Source organism: Pan troglodytes, chromosome 10 (assembly GCF_028858775.2).
Source record: "Pan troglodytes isolate AG18354 chromosome 10, NHGRI_mPanTro3-v2.0_pri, whole genome shotgun sequence".
NCBI classification, from domain to species: Eukaryota; Metazoa; Chordata; class Mammalia; order Primates; family Hominidae; genus Pan; species Pan troglodytes.
The window spans coordinates 130974264-130991668 of NC_072408.2; the positions used below are offsets into that span (position 1 = coordinate 130974264).

At 47.6% G+C, this 17405-nt stretch overlaps 1 protein-coding gene across 5 annotated transcripts in view; it reads left to right on the forward strand.

The window, feature by feature from the left end:
- LOC134807419 (uncharacterized) overlaps positions 1 to 17405 on the forward strand; it is a 185194-nt gene that overhangs the window by 43703 nt on the left and 124086 nt on the right. For 3 of the 5 annotated variants that reach the window (XM_063785283.1, XM_063785284.1, XR_010147857.1), the window contains one exon: positions 3274 to 3470. In XM_063785283.1, the coding sequence (XP_063641353.1) occupies positions 3274 to 3470 (197 nt within the window). Of the gene's footprint in view, positions 1 to 3273; positions 3471 to 17405 lie in introns of those variants that run through there. The other 2 variants (XR_010147860.1, XR_010147859.1) reach the window with 1 other exon arrangement.

Below are 17405 nucleotides of genomic sequence, written 5' to 3' on the forward strand. Positions count from 1 at the left end.
TCTCTACTAAAAAATGCAAAAAAATTAGCGGGTTGTGGTGGTGGGCACCTGTAGTCCCAGCTACTCGGGAGGCTGAGGCAGGAGAATCACTTGAACCCAGGAGGTGGAGGTTGCAGTGACCTGAGATCATGCCACTGCACTGCAGCCTGGGCAACAGAGCAAGAGTCTGTCTCAAAAAAAAAAAAAAAAAAAAAAAAGACGACTTTGAAGGGTCATTTCAAAATATGTCAAGAAATAGATTTTGGGGTAAACAATTTTGATTTCCCTCAGGGTCTGCTATCTGTCACGTGATGTTATATTAGAGTCAGGTTAGAATTCGGTATCTTATGGCCACAATGAAGTCTTCTGTCAACCTTATGATCCCTATTTTATTATTTTTATTTTATTTTATTTTATTGAGACAGAATCTTGCTCCGTTGCCCAGGCTGGAATGCAGTGGCGCGATCTCAGCTCACTGCAACCTCCACCTCCTGGGTTCAAGTGATCCTCCTGCCTCAGCTTCCTGAGTAGCTGGGATTACAGGTGCATGCCACCATGCCCGGCTAATTTTATATTTTTAGTATAGATGGGGTTTCACCATGTTGGTCAGGCTGGTCTCGAACTCCTGACTTTGTGATCCACCTGCCTCGGCCTCCCAAAGTGCTGGGATTACAGGCGTGAGCCACTGCGCCCGGCCTATGATCTCTATTTTAATGTTAATGCTGGTCAGCTGTGCCTAAACTCCAACATGGAGGGCGAATAATGAGGTGTATCTGACCTCCCTTCCTGTCATGGTTGGGAATTCATTTTTTCGGGTTTCCCTTGGCCCAGAGTGGGTCTGCTCAATTGGTTGGGGGTGCTTAGGATGTTATTTTTAGTTTCCAAAGCAAACATATGGTTCCACTCTGTTTGCCCGTTTTTGGCTTAGGTAGGAACATGTGACCCAGTTGCAGCCAATGAGATGTCAGGAGAAGTTGGCTGGGGGCTTCTGGGAAATGGTTCTTAGCTCCTAGAAAGAGATACAAGGAAGAGATGGCTCCCTTCTCACCTCGGGATGTTGCATGTGGATGTTTGCCTGGAGCTGTGGCAGCTGTTTCGATGCCGTGAGGAGAGACATGAAGATGGCAGTGAAGACAGAAAGAACTGGAGTCCTCGATGTCATAATTGAGCTGCAGAATTAACCACCCCTCGAGCTGCCCTACCTCTGAATGCCTTGTAAAGGGAGAGGATAAATGTCTTTATCATTGAAGCACCTTTTGTTGTGTTTATTATTTGCAACCAAGCAGATCCTGACTGTTAGAATGCTTGATGCTCCATTTCATGCAGCTACGAGAAAAGGGTGGGACAGCTGGTCAGCCAGCTGAGTCTAGGGAGAATCCTGTGCTTATTAACCCATTGCTGCCTGCCTCATAGGCCTGTGCCTATAAAACGAGAGATGTTGCTTCCTTTTTAGGTCCACATCATGATAGCACACGCCTTCACCAGCCTCTGAAGGAAATGAGAATCTTTACAACAATCCCGTGGGGAGTTTCGAGAGGGCCCCTTACAGAAACGGTGGAACAGGAAGCACTCAGTCTCTTTTCTTCAAAGCTTCTCATCTGAATGAGGCTGCTCTCTCCCTCTGCCTCATGTGTTAAATGGGGATAGCATTAGGGGAAGTTTGCATCTGTAGGCCATTTTGGAGGAGTGACCTAGTGACTGCAAAACGCTTAGAACAGTGCCTAGCACGTAATAAACACTCAGCAAATGTGGCTGCTGTTATAACTAATTTTTTTGTTTGTTTTGTTTTGTTTTGAGATGGAGTTTGGCTCTTGTTGCTCAGGCTGCGGTGCAATGGCACGATCTCAGCTCACTGCAACCCCCGCCTCCCAGGTTCAAGCGATTCTTGTGCCTCAGCCTCTCGAGTAGCTGGGATTATAGGCACCCACCACCATGCCTGGCTAATTTTTTAAATTTTTACTAGAGACAGAGTTTTACCATGTTGGCCAGGCTGGTCTCGAACTTCTGACCTCAGGTGATCCACCCATCTTGGCCTCCGAAAGTGCTGGGATTACAGGCGTGAGCCACCATGCCCAGCCCGTTGTAACTAATTATTCTTCTCTTTGTCTTAGACAGGGATGTATTTGGCCTTAAATGGCACACAGTCTGCAATGCTTGAGGGATGTCCCCTAAGAGGACTAAAGAACTGACAAAGGAGAAGAAGGAAATAATGGGACAGGAGGAAGCAACAGTGAGAAGAGGAGGGGAGTGGGCAGGAGGAAATAAGGACAGGAAGAAAAAGCGGCCAATGTAGGGGAGAGAGGGGCAGCTGGTCCCTGGAGCCGTCTATGTCACTGGTTTGCAGAGAACATTCCCAAGGGAGTCGTGTTCCTGTTGCTCATTAATTCCCTGGTCAACTGGCCCCTTGTCGGGCTCTTGCCTGGAGCAGTTGAGTGTCCTCTAACTGGGAGCAGCTGAAACTTAAAGGGTTTTGCACCGTGTGTTGTTTCCGGAGCTCCCTTTTTCCTGTGGCTTCTGTTTTTCTTATTAAATGCTGCTGCTGAATTTGCAGCTGAAAGAAAGACAGAAAGACTACTGAGGAAGGCCTTGCCGCCCTAAAAGCTTCAGTGGAGCAGTGGGTCTCCACGCTCGGAGGTGCTTTCTGGCTGTCCAGTTTACAAATGAACTGGCAAGGCGAGCTAGACCTTTCATCCAAGAATCCAGATTAATGTTGCCTCTGAGTGTTTGAAGGAGCCATGAGGTCTGACTTACGCATGGCTCTTTCTTCCTGGCAGAACCTGATAGGTCTGTTTCTGTTGTTATATCTGGGGAGCTTCTCACCAGGAAGGGACAAGCTTGTAAAAAACTTGGTGAGTTTATGTCTGGTCGGCAGTCGCAGGAATATTGGACCAGTTGAGGGAGGTTCTGGGACCCCTACATCTTTCCACTGCTTCCTGAGCCAGAGAGTGTAAGGGGAGAGGAAAGAATTCGCTCTTCTCTGCTGAAGTCCAGAAGCTGTAATGGGGTAACAGCCAGAACAGGGGAGCCAGACTAGAGGCTTGGATTTTCTGCTTATGAGTGCACCCCCCAAACATCCAGAACTCCGTGTGCCTCCCAGGGTTGAAGCAACAAGCCACAGGTCCAGCACTTGGCTTTGGGACACCCGGTCTCAGCAGTGGCTGTGTGTCCACCCATACGTTTGTTACTCAGCATCACTGTGGCCACTGCTGACTGATACTTATGAGGTGCTCAAAAGTCACTGACAAAGCAGCTGCCTGAGCTCACCTTGTCCTCATCACCTTTTCTCCTTTCCAGGCCGTACTTGGTAAGAGTCTTCATGGACCACGGTGCTGCACGAGGTGATTGTGTTTGCAGAGGTTTTTTTGTCCTTGAAGAGCACTTAGGGCTGGAGAGCAAGACACATGCTGACGAGCAGAAGCTGACAGGCTTGCTGCCATGTGGGAAAGTCCTTGGACGAGTTGTCTGCTTGCGGAGAGGTGTCTGCGGCTCAGGTAGGGTGTCCCAGCTCGGTGGGTCTCTGGGTTCCAGAGTTCCAGAGTTTATTTGGTGAAACACAACAGGGGTTATCACTGTGGCCCATGGCAGGGCTGAGCTGCCAACTTGATGCCCGTTGTTAGGAACAGATGTAAATCGTGTGTCCGGGTGAATAAGCCTCACTGTGGAGCCTCCATGCTGTAGAGAACTGGAGGAGCCAGGTTTGCAGAGTCTGCAAGGCGATTGTGTCTATGCGAGGAGAAATCCCTCACTCGGAGGGATTGCATTCCAAGAGGGCTGGGAAGTGAAGCCCAGTCTTCGTGACTTCTCTTTTCAGACCCAGGAAACATGGGTTCTGTGTTCCCTAAAAGTACCTGGTAGACCATTTATCACGTGAGACCTAGTTATTTGTCTACTATATGCCAGGCACTAGAAGTAAAATGATGATGAAGTCATGGACCCTGAGTTGAGAGAGCTTGATGGCTAATGAGAGAGGTGATTACAATACAGCATGACGAATGAGATAACAGGAATAAGAGGAGGCTCATGCGGCCTAAGCATGATGGCTGGAGGGAGTCTTTTCCCAGGAGACAAGGGGGCCGTTGCAAGAGGAGGCCAGATGGGGAGGGGAGGGGCGCGGCGGGCAGAGGGAACAGCCCTGCTGAAGACAGGCAGGCTGGAGAAAACTCCATGTGCTGTGGACCTGGGAGTAATTAATTTCCCCTGAAAGCAGAGGGGGGCTGTTTTTCATGCTTATTTGTATTGTATATTTCATCTTTTGTAAAGTTCCCATTGTGTTTTAAAATTTCCCTTTGGGTTTTAAAAATGCCTGCACACATTCTTTGATACTCTTCCCTTCAAAGAAAGGAGTGTGGGTTGGATTTAACGGCCAGGTTCTAATGAATGAAGTTAAGTGGAAGTGCCTGTGTGTGACTTTGGAGACTAGGCAGTGGGCAGTGAACGAACTCTGTCTCTGTCTCTGTCTCTGTCTCTGTCTCTGTCATTTGCCCTGGAGGAAGTGAGTTGCCATGTGGAGAGGTCCACATGGTGAGAGACTGAGACCTCCAGCCAACAACCAGGGAGGAGCTGAGGCTCTCACTAACAGCAGAGGGTGTGACCTTGGAGGCCCAGGCAGGCCTTTTAGTGGCCACAACCCTAGCTTACCTCCTGACTGCATGAGACACCCTGAATTAGACCCTCCCTAGTTAAGCTGCTCCTGGATTCCTGACCTTCAGACAGTGTGAGATAATACGTGTTTGTTGTTTAAGCTGCTGAGTTTTGGGATAACTTGTTATGCAGCAGTAGGTAACTAATACACCAGTCCACATTCCCTGCTCACTTTGTTTGAGGGAGTGTTTGTCTTTAATTTATTTTTGGAAGTTCTTTATATATTAAATTATGAACCCTTGGTATATATATATGTTGTAAAAATTTTCCCATTGTAATCTTGTATATGCTTTAAAAAACATATATATGTATACTTTTTAAAAACCCAAATACCATTTATTATATTTTCTGCCTTTGGTGACATTTAGATATGTATTAGGTTAAAATTGCTAATATTCAATTGTTATTGACTGGCAAGAAATTAGACCTAATAGTCCCCACTACAAAATCATGTACATTTTTTCCCTGTATTTTTCTCTCCACACTTTTATGGTTTTATTTTGATATTAAAATTTAAGACCATTTGTTGCAGGACAGGTGAGCACCAAAACTGGGGCTTAGCCTGGGAGGATTCTTGGCTTTGCCCAGGAAAGAATTGAAGGGCGATCTGGTGGTGTTAGACAGCAATATTTTATTCAATGGTATTTCTCCTTGTGGAGCAGGGCTAACTCATAGGTAGTGTGCTCAGAATCAGCAGCCTATGGGCTCCTGGAAACTGTGTTTATACCCACTTATACCCACTTTCAATAACATGCAAATTAAGGGGCAGGTTAATGCAAATTGAGGGGTAGATTATTTAGAACTTTCTAGAAAGGAGCAGTAACTTCCGGGTCATTGTCATGGAAAGAAGTGGTAACTTCTGGGTCGTCGCCATGGCATTTGTAAACTGTTACGGGGCTGGTGGGAGTGTCCTAGGTTAATGAGCACTGAGGGCAGCCAGGGATCACTTTCATAGCCATCCGCTTGTTCCTGCCTGTTTCTTTACTTTATTCTGTCTGAACCAGATTCTGTCTCAGTCAACAGGGTTGTGCCCAGAAAATAAGTCCTGCTGGTTTCCTACCTCACCTTGACTTGTCTTTGGCTTCTTCCTTCACTTGCTTCTTAAATGATGCTATCTCCCGACCATAATCTATTTCTATCCCCTCTTCATATTCTCCTTGAGCAACCGTGTGCAGCCCACACATCTGCTCCCTCCTGTGATGATGGCTCCAGCTTCACTTCCCAGCCTGGACCCACTCTCCAGGGTGGGCTAGCCATCTCCACTTGGGTGCCGGGAGACATTGTAAATTCCACATCTCACCCTCAAACATGTTCTCACATTCCCATTTCTTAGCAAACAGCGTCCCTAGACACGCAGATCCCAAATCCAAAAATCCTACACCCAGTCTTTCACCAGCTGTCACAGGCCACCAATTAACTCTTCTCTGAAGTGTCCCCAGCACCCTGACTCCCCTATCTGTCAACATGACCACTTCCCAAGTTGAATTCTTCCATGTTTTTCTCCAGAACAACAGCCGAGGCATCCTAAGAGGTCTTCCTGCCTCAGTTCTGATTCATATGGAGTGATCTTTCTAGACCCCCAAATGGATGCTGTTAACTCTACATCATTCCATGGTTTCACATTCCTGGCAGGACAATCTCCAAGGTTCCTGGCTTCCCATAAAGGCACAGCCACCCTGAAGCCAACCATATTGGCCTCCTTGTGGTTTCCCAAATGTACCGCACTCCTCCTGGCCTTGGTGTTTGTCACACAGTTCTCTCTTCTGGGAGTCCCTTCCCCTTCCTTGCCTGTCAACATGGCCACTTCCCAGGTTGAATTCTTCCACATTTTTCTCCAGAACAACAGCCTTCAAAACTCAGCAGGAGCATCCTCTCCTCCTGCAATGCCAAGCCAACACTTCTCTGCTTCCACGACCTGCCCCCACTCCTCCATTACAGCATTCACATCTCATGGGACTGGCTGGCCACGTGTCTGGCTCCTCTCGGAGCTGCAGCTTCGCTGAAAGCTGGGAAAGGGTTATGTTCTGCAGATGCCTCTTTCATGAATTATGGAGCAAGTAAGCACTGGGAGGCTGCCGAGCAGGATTCTCATTTCTGCTGCGTGACGTTGTGCAAGTCACTTCTCAGGGTCTCAAAACATTTCACAAAGTTCCATGTTTTTGTTGTTGTTGTTTTTGTTGTTGTGAGATGGAGTTTCGCTCTTGTTGCCCAGGCTGGGGTGCAATGGTGCTATCTTGGCTCACCACAACCGCCGCCTCCTGGGTTCAAGCAATTCTCCTGCCTCAGCCGCCCGAGTAGCTGGGATTACAGGCATGCACCACCACACCCGGCTAATTTTGTATTTTTAGCACAGACAGGGTTACACCATGTTGGTCAGGCTGGTCTTGAACTTCCCACCTCAGGTGATTCACCTGCCTCAGCCTCCCAAACTGCTGGGATTACAGGCGTGAGCCACCGCGCCTGGCCTAAACTTCCATGTTATTAAGGAAAAAAGGTAGAAGTAAAAAACATGCCTAAAGAATAAAACAAAAGGCAAAAAAATTTCTGTTGTTTCCCCTGCCCCAACACATACAGCCTAAATACTTCCTTTCTCGTATGAGGAAATCCTATGTAAAAGGACCAGATTAGTTTTTAGTTATTTGAAACATCTGTTGAACTAAGGAATTTTGTACCAGCGAAGCAATGGTGGTGAGGGAGGGAGGATTTGGGAGTTGCCTCGTTCTCTAGACAAGTTGGGGGAGAGAATGAGGTTTGGCCTTGGATAGAGTGCTGTGACTTTGTTGGGGGAATGCAGCTTAGGAAAGGTGAGTAAAGCCACAGAGCAGGTGAGTATGACCCCAACAGATGGGATGGTTAGGAATGGGAGGCTAGGGACAGCTGCACTATCTTCTAAATAAATGTCTCTCAACCTGGGGAACATGACTATGTGTTAGAGCAGTGGTCCCCAACCTTTTTAGCACCAGGGACTGGTTTTGTGGAAGACAATTTTTTCACAGACTGGGCTGGAGGGCGCAGGAATGGTTTCGGCATGATTTAAGTGCATTACATGTGCTGTGCACTTATTTCTATTATTATTACGTACTCATTATAATGTAGAATCAGTGGGAGTCCTGAGCTTGTATCCCTGCAACTAGATGGTCCCATCTGGGGGCGACAAGAGACAGTGACAGATCATCAGGCATTAGATTCTCATAAGGAGCACAGAACCTAGATCCTTCGCTTGTGCAGTTCACAATAGGGTTCTCACTCCTATGAGAACCTCACGCTGCTGCTGATCCGACAGGAGGTGGAGCTAAGCTTTGCTTGCTCACCCGCAGCTTACCTCCTGCTGTGTGGCCTGGTTCCTAATAGGACTGATACCCATCTGTGGCCCAGGGGTTGGGGACCCCTGTGTTAGAGAGTCTGAAAGCTCTCTCTGAGCTTTGAAGAGCACCTACTATGTGCCAGATATGTTTTAGTAGCTCATGACACAGCAGTGAACAAGGTAGACCCAAATCCTTGTCCCCTCGAAGCCGAGATTCTAGTGGGAGCAGATGGGAGATCTATAAGGTCAGCAAATAAAACACATAGGAAGATGAGTGGGGATCAGAGCTTTGGAGAAAGAGATCAAGGGAGTGGGGGTAATGGGGTACTGGGGAGGGCTGTGTGCACCATCTCAGATGGGGGCCAGGAGGGGCCTCCCTGGGAGGGACATCTGCATGGCCTTAGAAAGGTCAAGACAAGGAGTGCTGGGTGTGGGTGGCGTGCGTGAGGACCAGCAGCACCGCCAGGAGGTGGGAGTGGAGGGAACGAGGACACCATTAGGAAGGGCAGGCAGCCGAGCGACTGGGAGGAGATGGGGGATCACACAGGGCCTCCTGGACCATTGTGAGAACTTAAGCTTTTGCAATGAGTGAGATGTGAGCCCTGGCAGAGTTTTGTGCAGAAGAGTGACAGGAACGGGTGAATGCTTTAAAAGGATCATGTCGCATGTTAAAATACAAGCTGGAGCATGTCACTCTTCTGTTTAAAGCCCTGCAATGGTTCAGCCTGAGATGCCAGTGGCCTTGCCGGGGGTGGACAGCAGGGGTTGCATTCTGGAGGCGTCCGGAAAGCAGAACCAATAGGATTTGCTGACAAATGGCACGTGTGATACAAATGACAGAGAGAAATTGGGGATGGCTTGAAAACGTTTGACTTGAACAGCTGGAAGACTGGATGGCGACTTTATACCTGGTTTCAGGTTTTTGTGTTGTAAATCACATTCTCTGATGCGTAGTTTAAATAAACAGCTTGAGGTGTCTTTGTAGGAATTTTAATGCCTCGCCATGGAGTCCAGCACATTATTCAAGTCTGATGAACTCTGGCTCAAAAAGGGTATTCCCGTGCAGCAGGACCATAGAACTTATTGTCCAAACTGGGGCATCTCGAGTGAAAAGACTGCTGTTTCTAATCACACTGGGACAACCCATGTAAACCTGGGCTGCCCCAGGCAAAATGGGATGTATTGATGGTTTAGTGAGTGATAGTTCCTGAAAACTGAAAGAGCGAGGCAAGAGGCAGAAAGATGGGAGAAGAAGGGAGAGAAAAAGGCAAGGATAGACCTGCCCACCGGCGAGGGTTGCGGGGCACGTTATCAGGAGGGACAGAAAGTGAAAGGCGAGGTTTCTTTTGCCCAGGGAGGTCTGGAATGGCGGGGGCCCTGCTGTGGGTGTTGAGCCCCCAAGTAGCTGCCATCCTCATTTTATCTGGGATGCTCTCTCTATCATCACTCCACTTCCAGATATGTCAGCTCCAGAGGGCAGTCAACAGGCAAGACTGGACACAGGAGAAAGAGCTTGGGAAAAGGAAGTCTCTAATCCGGAGCCAAAGAGAAGAGCTTGTAACTGGTCACGCATGCCTGTGGGTCCAGGCGTCATATTTTGGAGGCAGCTCTCTTTCCTGAGACCCCCGGCTGTGAACAGGTCAGAGGGGTGGACTAAGCCGAATGGTGGTCCCCCCAGAAATGTGTCCACCCGGAACCTGTGAATGCGACTTTATTGGGAAAAAAGGTCTTTGCAGATGTGATTAGGTTCCGTGTCTTGAGTAGTAAACAAAGTCCCCTGCCCTCAGAGCTGATGCTGTAGCACAGTGACATCCCCGATGCTATGCTGGTTAGTGTGGGAGCTGGGAAAGAATGTGTCCCAAGGAGGTCCTTCCCACTCGACTTGCTGACAGCTCTGATGAGAACTGCAGGGCCTTCCCGTGTCTCTCCAAGCAAAAGCCAGAGCTTTTTCCAAGGTCTCTGTCACCACACACACCAGCCCATTCCCTCTCTCATCTCCTCGCATGCACACTGCCCCAGCCACCCCCGCCTCCTCACTCTTCCTGGAGCCTTCCAAATACGCTCCCTGCCTCAGGGCCTTCGCACCTGCTGTGGCCGTGCCTGGAACACTTTCCCCCTCAGCTTGGCTAAATCCCTGTGATCGCTTCCTGTTGCTGCTCTAACAGATGATCACAAACCGAGTGCTTAAAACAATGCACATTCATTATCTCACAGTTCTGGAGGCCAGAAGTCCAAAATGCATCTCACTGGGCTAAAATCAAGTCGTCCACAGGGCTGCGTTCCTTCTGGCGCGCTGTGAGAGGCTCTATTCCCTGACCTTGTCCAGCATGTAGAAACTTCCTGAATTCTTTAGCTCATGGCTCCTTCCTCATCTTCAAAGCGCAGATTCCAACCTCTGATTCTGTCGTCACTTCTCCTCTTCTGACCTGATCCTCCTGCCACCTCCCTCTTTTTTTTTTTTTTCTTTTTTTTGAGACGGAGTCTTGCTCTGTTGCCCAGGCTGGAGTGCAGTGGTGCGATCTCAGCTCACTGCAACCTCCACTTCCCGGGTTCAAGAGATTCTCCTGCCTCAGCCTCCTTAGTAGCTGGGATTACAGGTGTGCATGACCACACCTGGCTACTTTTTTTTTTGTATTTTTAGTAGAGATGGGATTTCACCATGTTGGCCAGGCTGGTCTTGAACTCCCGACCTCAGGTGATCCATCTGTCTCGGCCTCCCAAAGTGCTGGGATTACAGGCATGAGCCACCGCACCCGGCCATATCTATTCTTTATTACCTGCTTCCCGCAGTAAAATGCCAGCCCCAGAGGGCAGGGATCTTGACCATTTTCCTGCTTCCCTAATAGGAGCTCAGAGGATCTGAACAAGGGTGCTATTTATTGAAAGAAAACACGAGAGCAATTAGCCAGTGCCACCAACAGGCACGCCTAGCTCAGTCTCCAGACGGATGATTCCAGAATCAGACAGCTCTGTGCCGTTCCCCCGCACATGTGGCCTTGAAAGCAGCTGGCCCAGTGGCCTCGGGTTCCAGGCTTGCCACAGCTCTGCTCTTCCTGACCTCCAGCCTGGGGCCTGGGGCCTTTTTCCAGTTTCAAAATGGTAGTAAAAGGAAATTCAACAGCACTCCAGTGATGATGGGGTATTTTCTAAGACACAATTTTCTAAGTCTTGATGCTTCCAATTTCTGCCATCTCAGGAGCATTTGGCCATCTTTTGGAAGTGAAATCTGTTTTATTGGTCTTAATCTTGTTCAGTTGTTTCTCCGGGGCCTGCGCGACACTGTCAGGGCCTTGGAGGCAGCTTTGGCAGGACTTCTGGGGAAAGTGCCTACTGGTAATAGAAAAAAGTGGGGCCTTGGTCTGTTGGATTCCCAAAAATGCAGGCATTCCCAGCTGCTGGAGAGCAGGCACTCAGGGCCCCGGCTGCAGCTGCAGCTGGAAAAAGAAAAGGGAGAAAAAGGGAGGAGGAGGCTTTGAGAGCAGCTTTTCCGCACAGTTCCAGGAAGCTAGATTGGGTATATCCAAACGAGGTGGTTCATGGTAAAATCAGAAAAAAAGAAAAACCACAATGGAAAAGCAAGGGAAAGAACAGTTTCTTCTAATGAGAAACCCACAGAGGCCATGTGAGTTAATCCCACCCTCCCCTTCGCTAGTTATCTTTTTGCTGGGTTGCATAACTGAGGAGGGAGAAAGAACCTAGGGCTGAGAGTTGGAACACAGAGGTTTTGTTTCATTTTTTTTTAATTAAAAAAAGTTTTATTTCCGTAGGTTTTTTGGGGAAAAGATGGTATTTGGTGACATGAGTCAGTTCTTTAGTGGCGATTTGTGAGATTTTGGTGCACCCATCACTCAAGCAGTGTACACTGCACCCAATTTGTAGTCTTTTATCCCTCACCCCCTTCCCACCCTTTCCCCGAGTCCGCAAAGTCCATTGTGTCATTCTTATGCCTTTGCATCCTCATAGCTTAGCTCCCACCTATAAGTGAGAACATAGAATGTTTGGTTTTCCATTCTTGAGTTACTTCACTTAGAATGATAGCCTCCAATCCCATCCAGGTTGCTGTGAATGCCACTAATTCATTCCTTTTTATGGCTGAGTAGCATTCCATTGTGTATATATGCCATGGTTTCTTTATTCACTCGTTGATTGATGGGCATTTGGGTTGGTTCCACAATTTTGCAATTGCAAATTGTGCTGCTATAAACATGCGTGTGCAAATATCTTTTTCATATAATGACTTCTTTTGCTCTGGGTAGATTCCTGGTAGTGGGATCACTGGATCAAATGGTGGTTCTGCTTTTAGTTCCTTAAGGGATCTCCACACTGTTTTCCATAGTGGCTGTATTAGTTTCATTCCCATCAGCAGTGTAGAAGGGAACACGGAGGTTCTTTTTTTTTTTTTTTTTTTTTTTTTTGAGACAGAGTCTTGCTCTGTTGCCCAGGCTGGAGTGCAGTGGCGCGATCTTGGCTCACTGCAACCTCCACCTCCCGGGTTCAAGCAATTCTCCTGCCTCAGCCTCCTGAGTAGCTGAGATTACAGGCGCCTGCCACCACGCCCAGCTAATTTTTTTGTATTTTTAGTAGAGACGGGGTTTCACTATGTCAGTCAGGGTCAGGCTGGTCTCGAACCCCTGACCTCGTGATCCACCCACCTTGGCCTCCCAAAGTGCTGGGATTATAGGTGTGAGCCACCGCGCCCAGCCAACACAGAGGTTCTAACCGAACTCTGCCTTGAACATGAGCTGTGTGACTTTGGGTAAATCACTCACCCTTTCTGAGTCTCATTTTCCTCATCTGTACAATGAAGGGATAGTAATTATTCTAGCTTCTGAGACTGTGGGGAAACTCAAATGAAATAACATACAATATCATTAATATTAGCATCACTATTGTTATGATTCCAGTTTTACAGATGGAGAAACAGGGCTGGACTGTTGAGACCTGGACTCCCAGGTCATTACTTCTAATTTCCAGAATCCTTGCTGGATTCCTCTTTTAAGGCGACTTATCTAAGCTAAATTTAATGGAGTCTATTTCGGCAATTGTTTAAAATTTTGAAGATTCACCTGAATAGCAGAACTTTCCTACCTAAAGCAAATAATATCTAATTTATAAAAAGTTAACTTCTCAAGAGCAGCACCTCTAAGTTCAGGAGGTTCATGTCTTTATAAATATGTGGTTTGTACTTACTATTTGGACATAATAAAAAAAGGGGTTCTTAACTAGGGAGAGGTTTGAAATAATGATTTCAGGATGTTATAATACACATTTGGTGCTTTTTAAAAAAAATGGAGTAGGGGAGAGGTTTGGCTGGGAAGAGTAACATTTCACCACCAAGTGGCTCAATTAGAGCCTGAATGCGAATTGCTTCTCACCTCCTATATTCATGCCTTTTGCAATGTGACCTTGAAGCTTCTCCAGTCCACAAGGTGGCAGATATTCACCACCTTCTGTGACTTGCCTTAGCCAAGAGAATGAGAAGAAAGTGATGATGTGCCAGTCCCCAAGCTAGGCCTCAAGGGCTGTTGTGTGTTTCCACTTAATCACTTGAGTCTCTGCCACCGTTGTGAGAACAAGCCTAGTTAGACATGTGGAGCACAGGTGAGACATCTAGCGGTTCCTGCTGAGGCCAGCCTGGATTAGCCAACATCCAGCCAACTCCTAGACATCTGGGAGAGCCCAGCCAAGATCAACAGAGCCTCCTACCAACCACCCCAGATGTGTGGGTAGTGAACGCTCACTGGTGTTTGCCTCTGAACTTCTGCAGTTGTTTGTTTTGCAATGATAACTGACTGATACAAGTACCAAGGCCACATGAGTCTCAGAGGAGCCATCGAACCCACCCTCCTTTACCAAATCCCCTCTGGGAGAAATGTCCTATTCCTGGAGTGTTATAGGTGCATTAAAGACTGTGCCTGACTTTGAGTGACACATGTGAGGTGTTTGGGAATGGGTTTGGTGTAGCCTCTGCTGCTGCCAGCTGGTGCCCTGCCCTGAGTGGCTTTCTGGGTGTGGCTTGGGTTGGGCTGGCCTGGAGGGGGAAGAACCACCTCATCTAGTTTCCCTGGACTTTGTGCCGGCTTCTGGAGGTTCCATATCCACTGAGTTCTGCAATAGGAAAAATAGTAATCATCATCATCATCATCATCACCATATATATTTATCAGGCCCTTATATACCAGGCATGAACTGGACTGTTTCCTTATGTTCTCTCATTTCTTTGTCACAATAGTCCTCTGAGGAGGGTTGTTACCCCCATTTTATAGATGAGTATATTAGTCCGTTTTCATGCTGCTGATAAAGACATACCTGAGACTGGGAAGAAAAAGAGGTTTAATTGGATTTACAGTTCCACATGGCTGGGGAGGCCTCAGAATCATGGTGGGAGGTAAAAAGTACCTCTTACATGGCAGTGGCAGGAGAAAAGTGAGGCAGATGCAAAAGCAGAGACCCCTGATAAAACCATCAGATCTCATGAGACTTATTCACTACTACCAGAGCAGCATGGGGGAAACCACCCCCATGATTCCAATTATCTCCCACGGGGTCCCTCCCACAGCACATGGGAATTATGGAATACAATTCAAGATGAGATTTGGGTGGGGACACAGCCAAACCATATCTTTCCACCCTTGGCCCCTCCAAATCTCATATCTTCATATTTCAAAACCAATCATGCCTTCCAAACAGTCCCCTAAAGTCTTAACTCATTTCAGCATTAACCCAAAAGTCCACAGTCCAAAGTCTCATCTGACACAAGGCAAGTCCCTTCCACCTATGAGCCTGTAAAATCAAAAGCAAGCTAGTCACTTCCTAGATAAAATGGGGGTACAGGTATTGGATAAATACAGCCGTTACAAATGGGAGAAGTTGGGCAAAACAAAGGGGTTACAAATCTGAAATCCAGTGGGGCAGTCAAATTTTAAAGCTCCAAATGATCTCCTTTGACTCCATGTCTCACATCCAGGTCATGCTGATACAAGAGGTGGGTTCCCACAGTCTTGGGCAGCTCCACCTCTGTGGCTTTGCAGGGTACAGCCTCCCTCCTGGCTGCTTTCACAGGCTGGCATTGAATGTCTGTGGCTTTTCCAGGCGCATGGTGCAAGCTGTCGGTGGATCTACAATTCTGGGGTCTGCAGGACAGTGGCCCTCTTCTCACAGCTCCACTAGGTAGTGCCCCAGTAGGGACTCTCTGTGGGGCCTCTGACCCCACATTTCCCTCTGCACTGGCCTAGCAGAGGTTCTCCTTGAGGGCCCCACCCCTGCAGCAAGCTTCTGCCTGGGCTTCCAGGCATTTCCATACATCTTCTGAAATCTAGGTGGAGGTTCCCAAACCTCACTTCTTGACTTCCACGCACCTGCAGGATCAACACCACTTGGAAGCTGCCAAGGTTTGGGGCTTGCACCCTCTGAAACCATGAGATGAGCTGTACCTTGGCCCCTGTTAGCAACAGCTGGAGCAGCTGGGATGCAGGGCACCAAGTCTCTAGCCTGCACACAGCATGGGGACCCTGGTCCTGGCCCACAAAACCATTGTTTTCTCCTAGGCTCTCAGATCTGTGATGGGAGAGGCTGCCATGAAAACCTCTGACATGCCCTGGAGACATTTTCCTCATTGTCTTGGGGATTAACAGTCTGCTCCTTGTTACTTATGCAAATTTCTGCAGCCAGCTTGAATTTCTCCTCAAAAAATGGGTTTTTCTTTTCTACTGCATCATTAGCCTGCAATTTTTCCAAACTTTTATGCTGTTTCCCTTTTAAAATGGAATGCTTTTTTTTTTTTCCTTTTTGAAATGGAGTCTTGCTCTGTTGCCCAGGCTGGGGAGTGCAGTGGCGTGATCTTGGCTTACTGCAACCTCTGCCTCCCGGGTTCAAGCGATTCTTCTGCCTCAGCCTCAGTCCCGAGTAGCTGGGACTACAGGCGCCTGCCACCATGCCTAGCTAACTTTTGTATTTTTAGCAGAGACGAGGTTTCACCATCTTGGCCAGGCTGGTCTTGAACTCCTGACCTCGTGATCTGCCTGCCTCAGCCTCCCAAAGTGCTGAGATTACAGGCATGAGTCACAGCGCCCGGCCTGGAATGCTTTTAGTAGCACTCAAGTCACCTCTTGAATGCTTTGCTGCTTAGAAATTTCTTCCACCAGATACCCTAAATAATCTCTCTCAAGTTCAAAGTTCCACAAATCTATAGGGTAGGGGCAAAATGCCTCCAGTCTCTTTGCTAAAACAAAGCTTTGTTCTAGTTCCCAATAAGATCCTCATCTCCATCTGAGACCATCTCAGCCTGGACCTTATTGTTTACATCACTATCAGCATTTTTGTCAAAGCCATTCAACAAGTCTCTAGGAGGTTCCAAACTTTCCCACATTTTCCTGTCTTCCTCTGAGCCCTCCAAACTGTTCCAACCTCTGTCTGTTACTCAGTTCCAAAGTTGCTTCCACATTTTCAGGTATATTTTCAGCAATGCCCCACTCTACTGGTACTAATTTACTGTATTAGTCCGTTTTCATGCTGCTGATAAAGACATACCTGAGACTGGGAAGAAAAAGAGGTTTAATTGGATTTACAGTACAATCATGGTGGGAGGTGAAAGGCACTTCTTACATGGTGGTGGCAAGAGAAAAATGAGGAAGATGCAAAAGCAGAAACCCCTGATAAAACCATCAGATCTCATGAGACTTATTCACTACCACAAGAACAGTATAGGGGAAACCACCCCCACAATTCAAATTATCTCCTACTGGGTCCCTCCCACAATATGTGGGAATTATGGGAGTACAATTCAAGATTCAAGATGAGATTTGGGTGGGGACATAGAGCCAAACCATATCAATGAGCAAAGTGAGGCTCAGGAGGTGACTTCATGTAATTGCCCAAAGCCACCCAGCTAGAAAGTGCCGCAGTCAGCTTTGAACTCAGACAATCTGCTTGAGTGAGAATCCCAACTCCACCACAGCTGGTTGTGTGATCTTGGGCGAGGCACTTCACTCCTCCAGACTCAGTAACCTCCACCAGGAAACAATGGTAAGAATAGCTCCTCCCTTATTGGGTTGTAGTGAGGACTGAAAGAGGTACTACCTGGGAAGGGTTTGCAACACGATCTGGTGTTCAAGAAGCACTCTAATTGTGTTAGCTACCACTATCATTGTTATTATTGCTGCAATTTTTATTACTCAAGGTCATGCCTTTTCTCCCCCAGGGTCAAAGGTGGTCTCACTCAAGGTGAGAGAAGGGACCATGAACTAGTGGGGTTTTTCTTTTTCTTTTTTTTGAGATGGAGTCTCACTCTGTCACCTAGGCTGGAGTGCAGTGGTGTGATCTCAGCTCACCATAACCTCCACCTCTCAGGTTCAAGCGATTCTTGTGCCTTAGCCACCCAAGTAGCTGGGATTACAGGTGTGCGCCACCACACCCTGGCTAATTTTTGTATTTTTAGTAGAGACAGGTTTCACCATGTTGGCCAGTCTGGTCTCGAACTCTC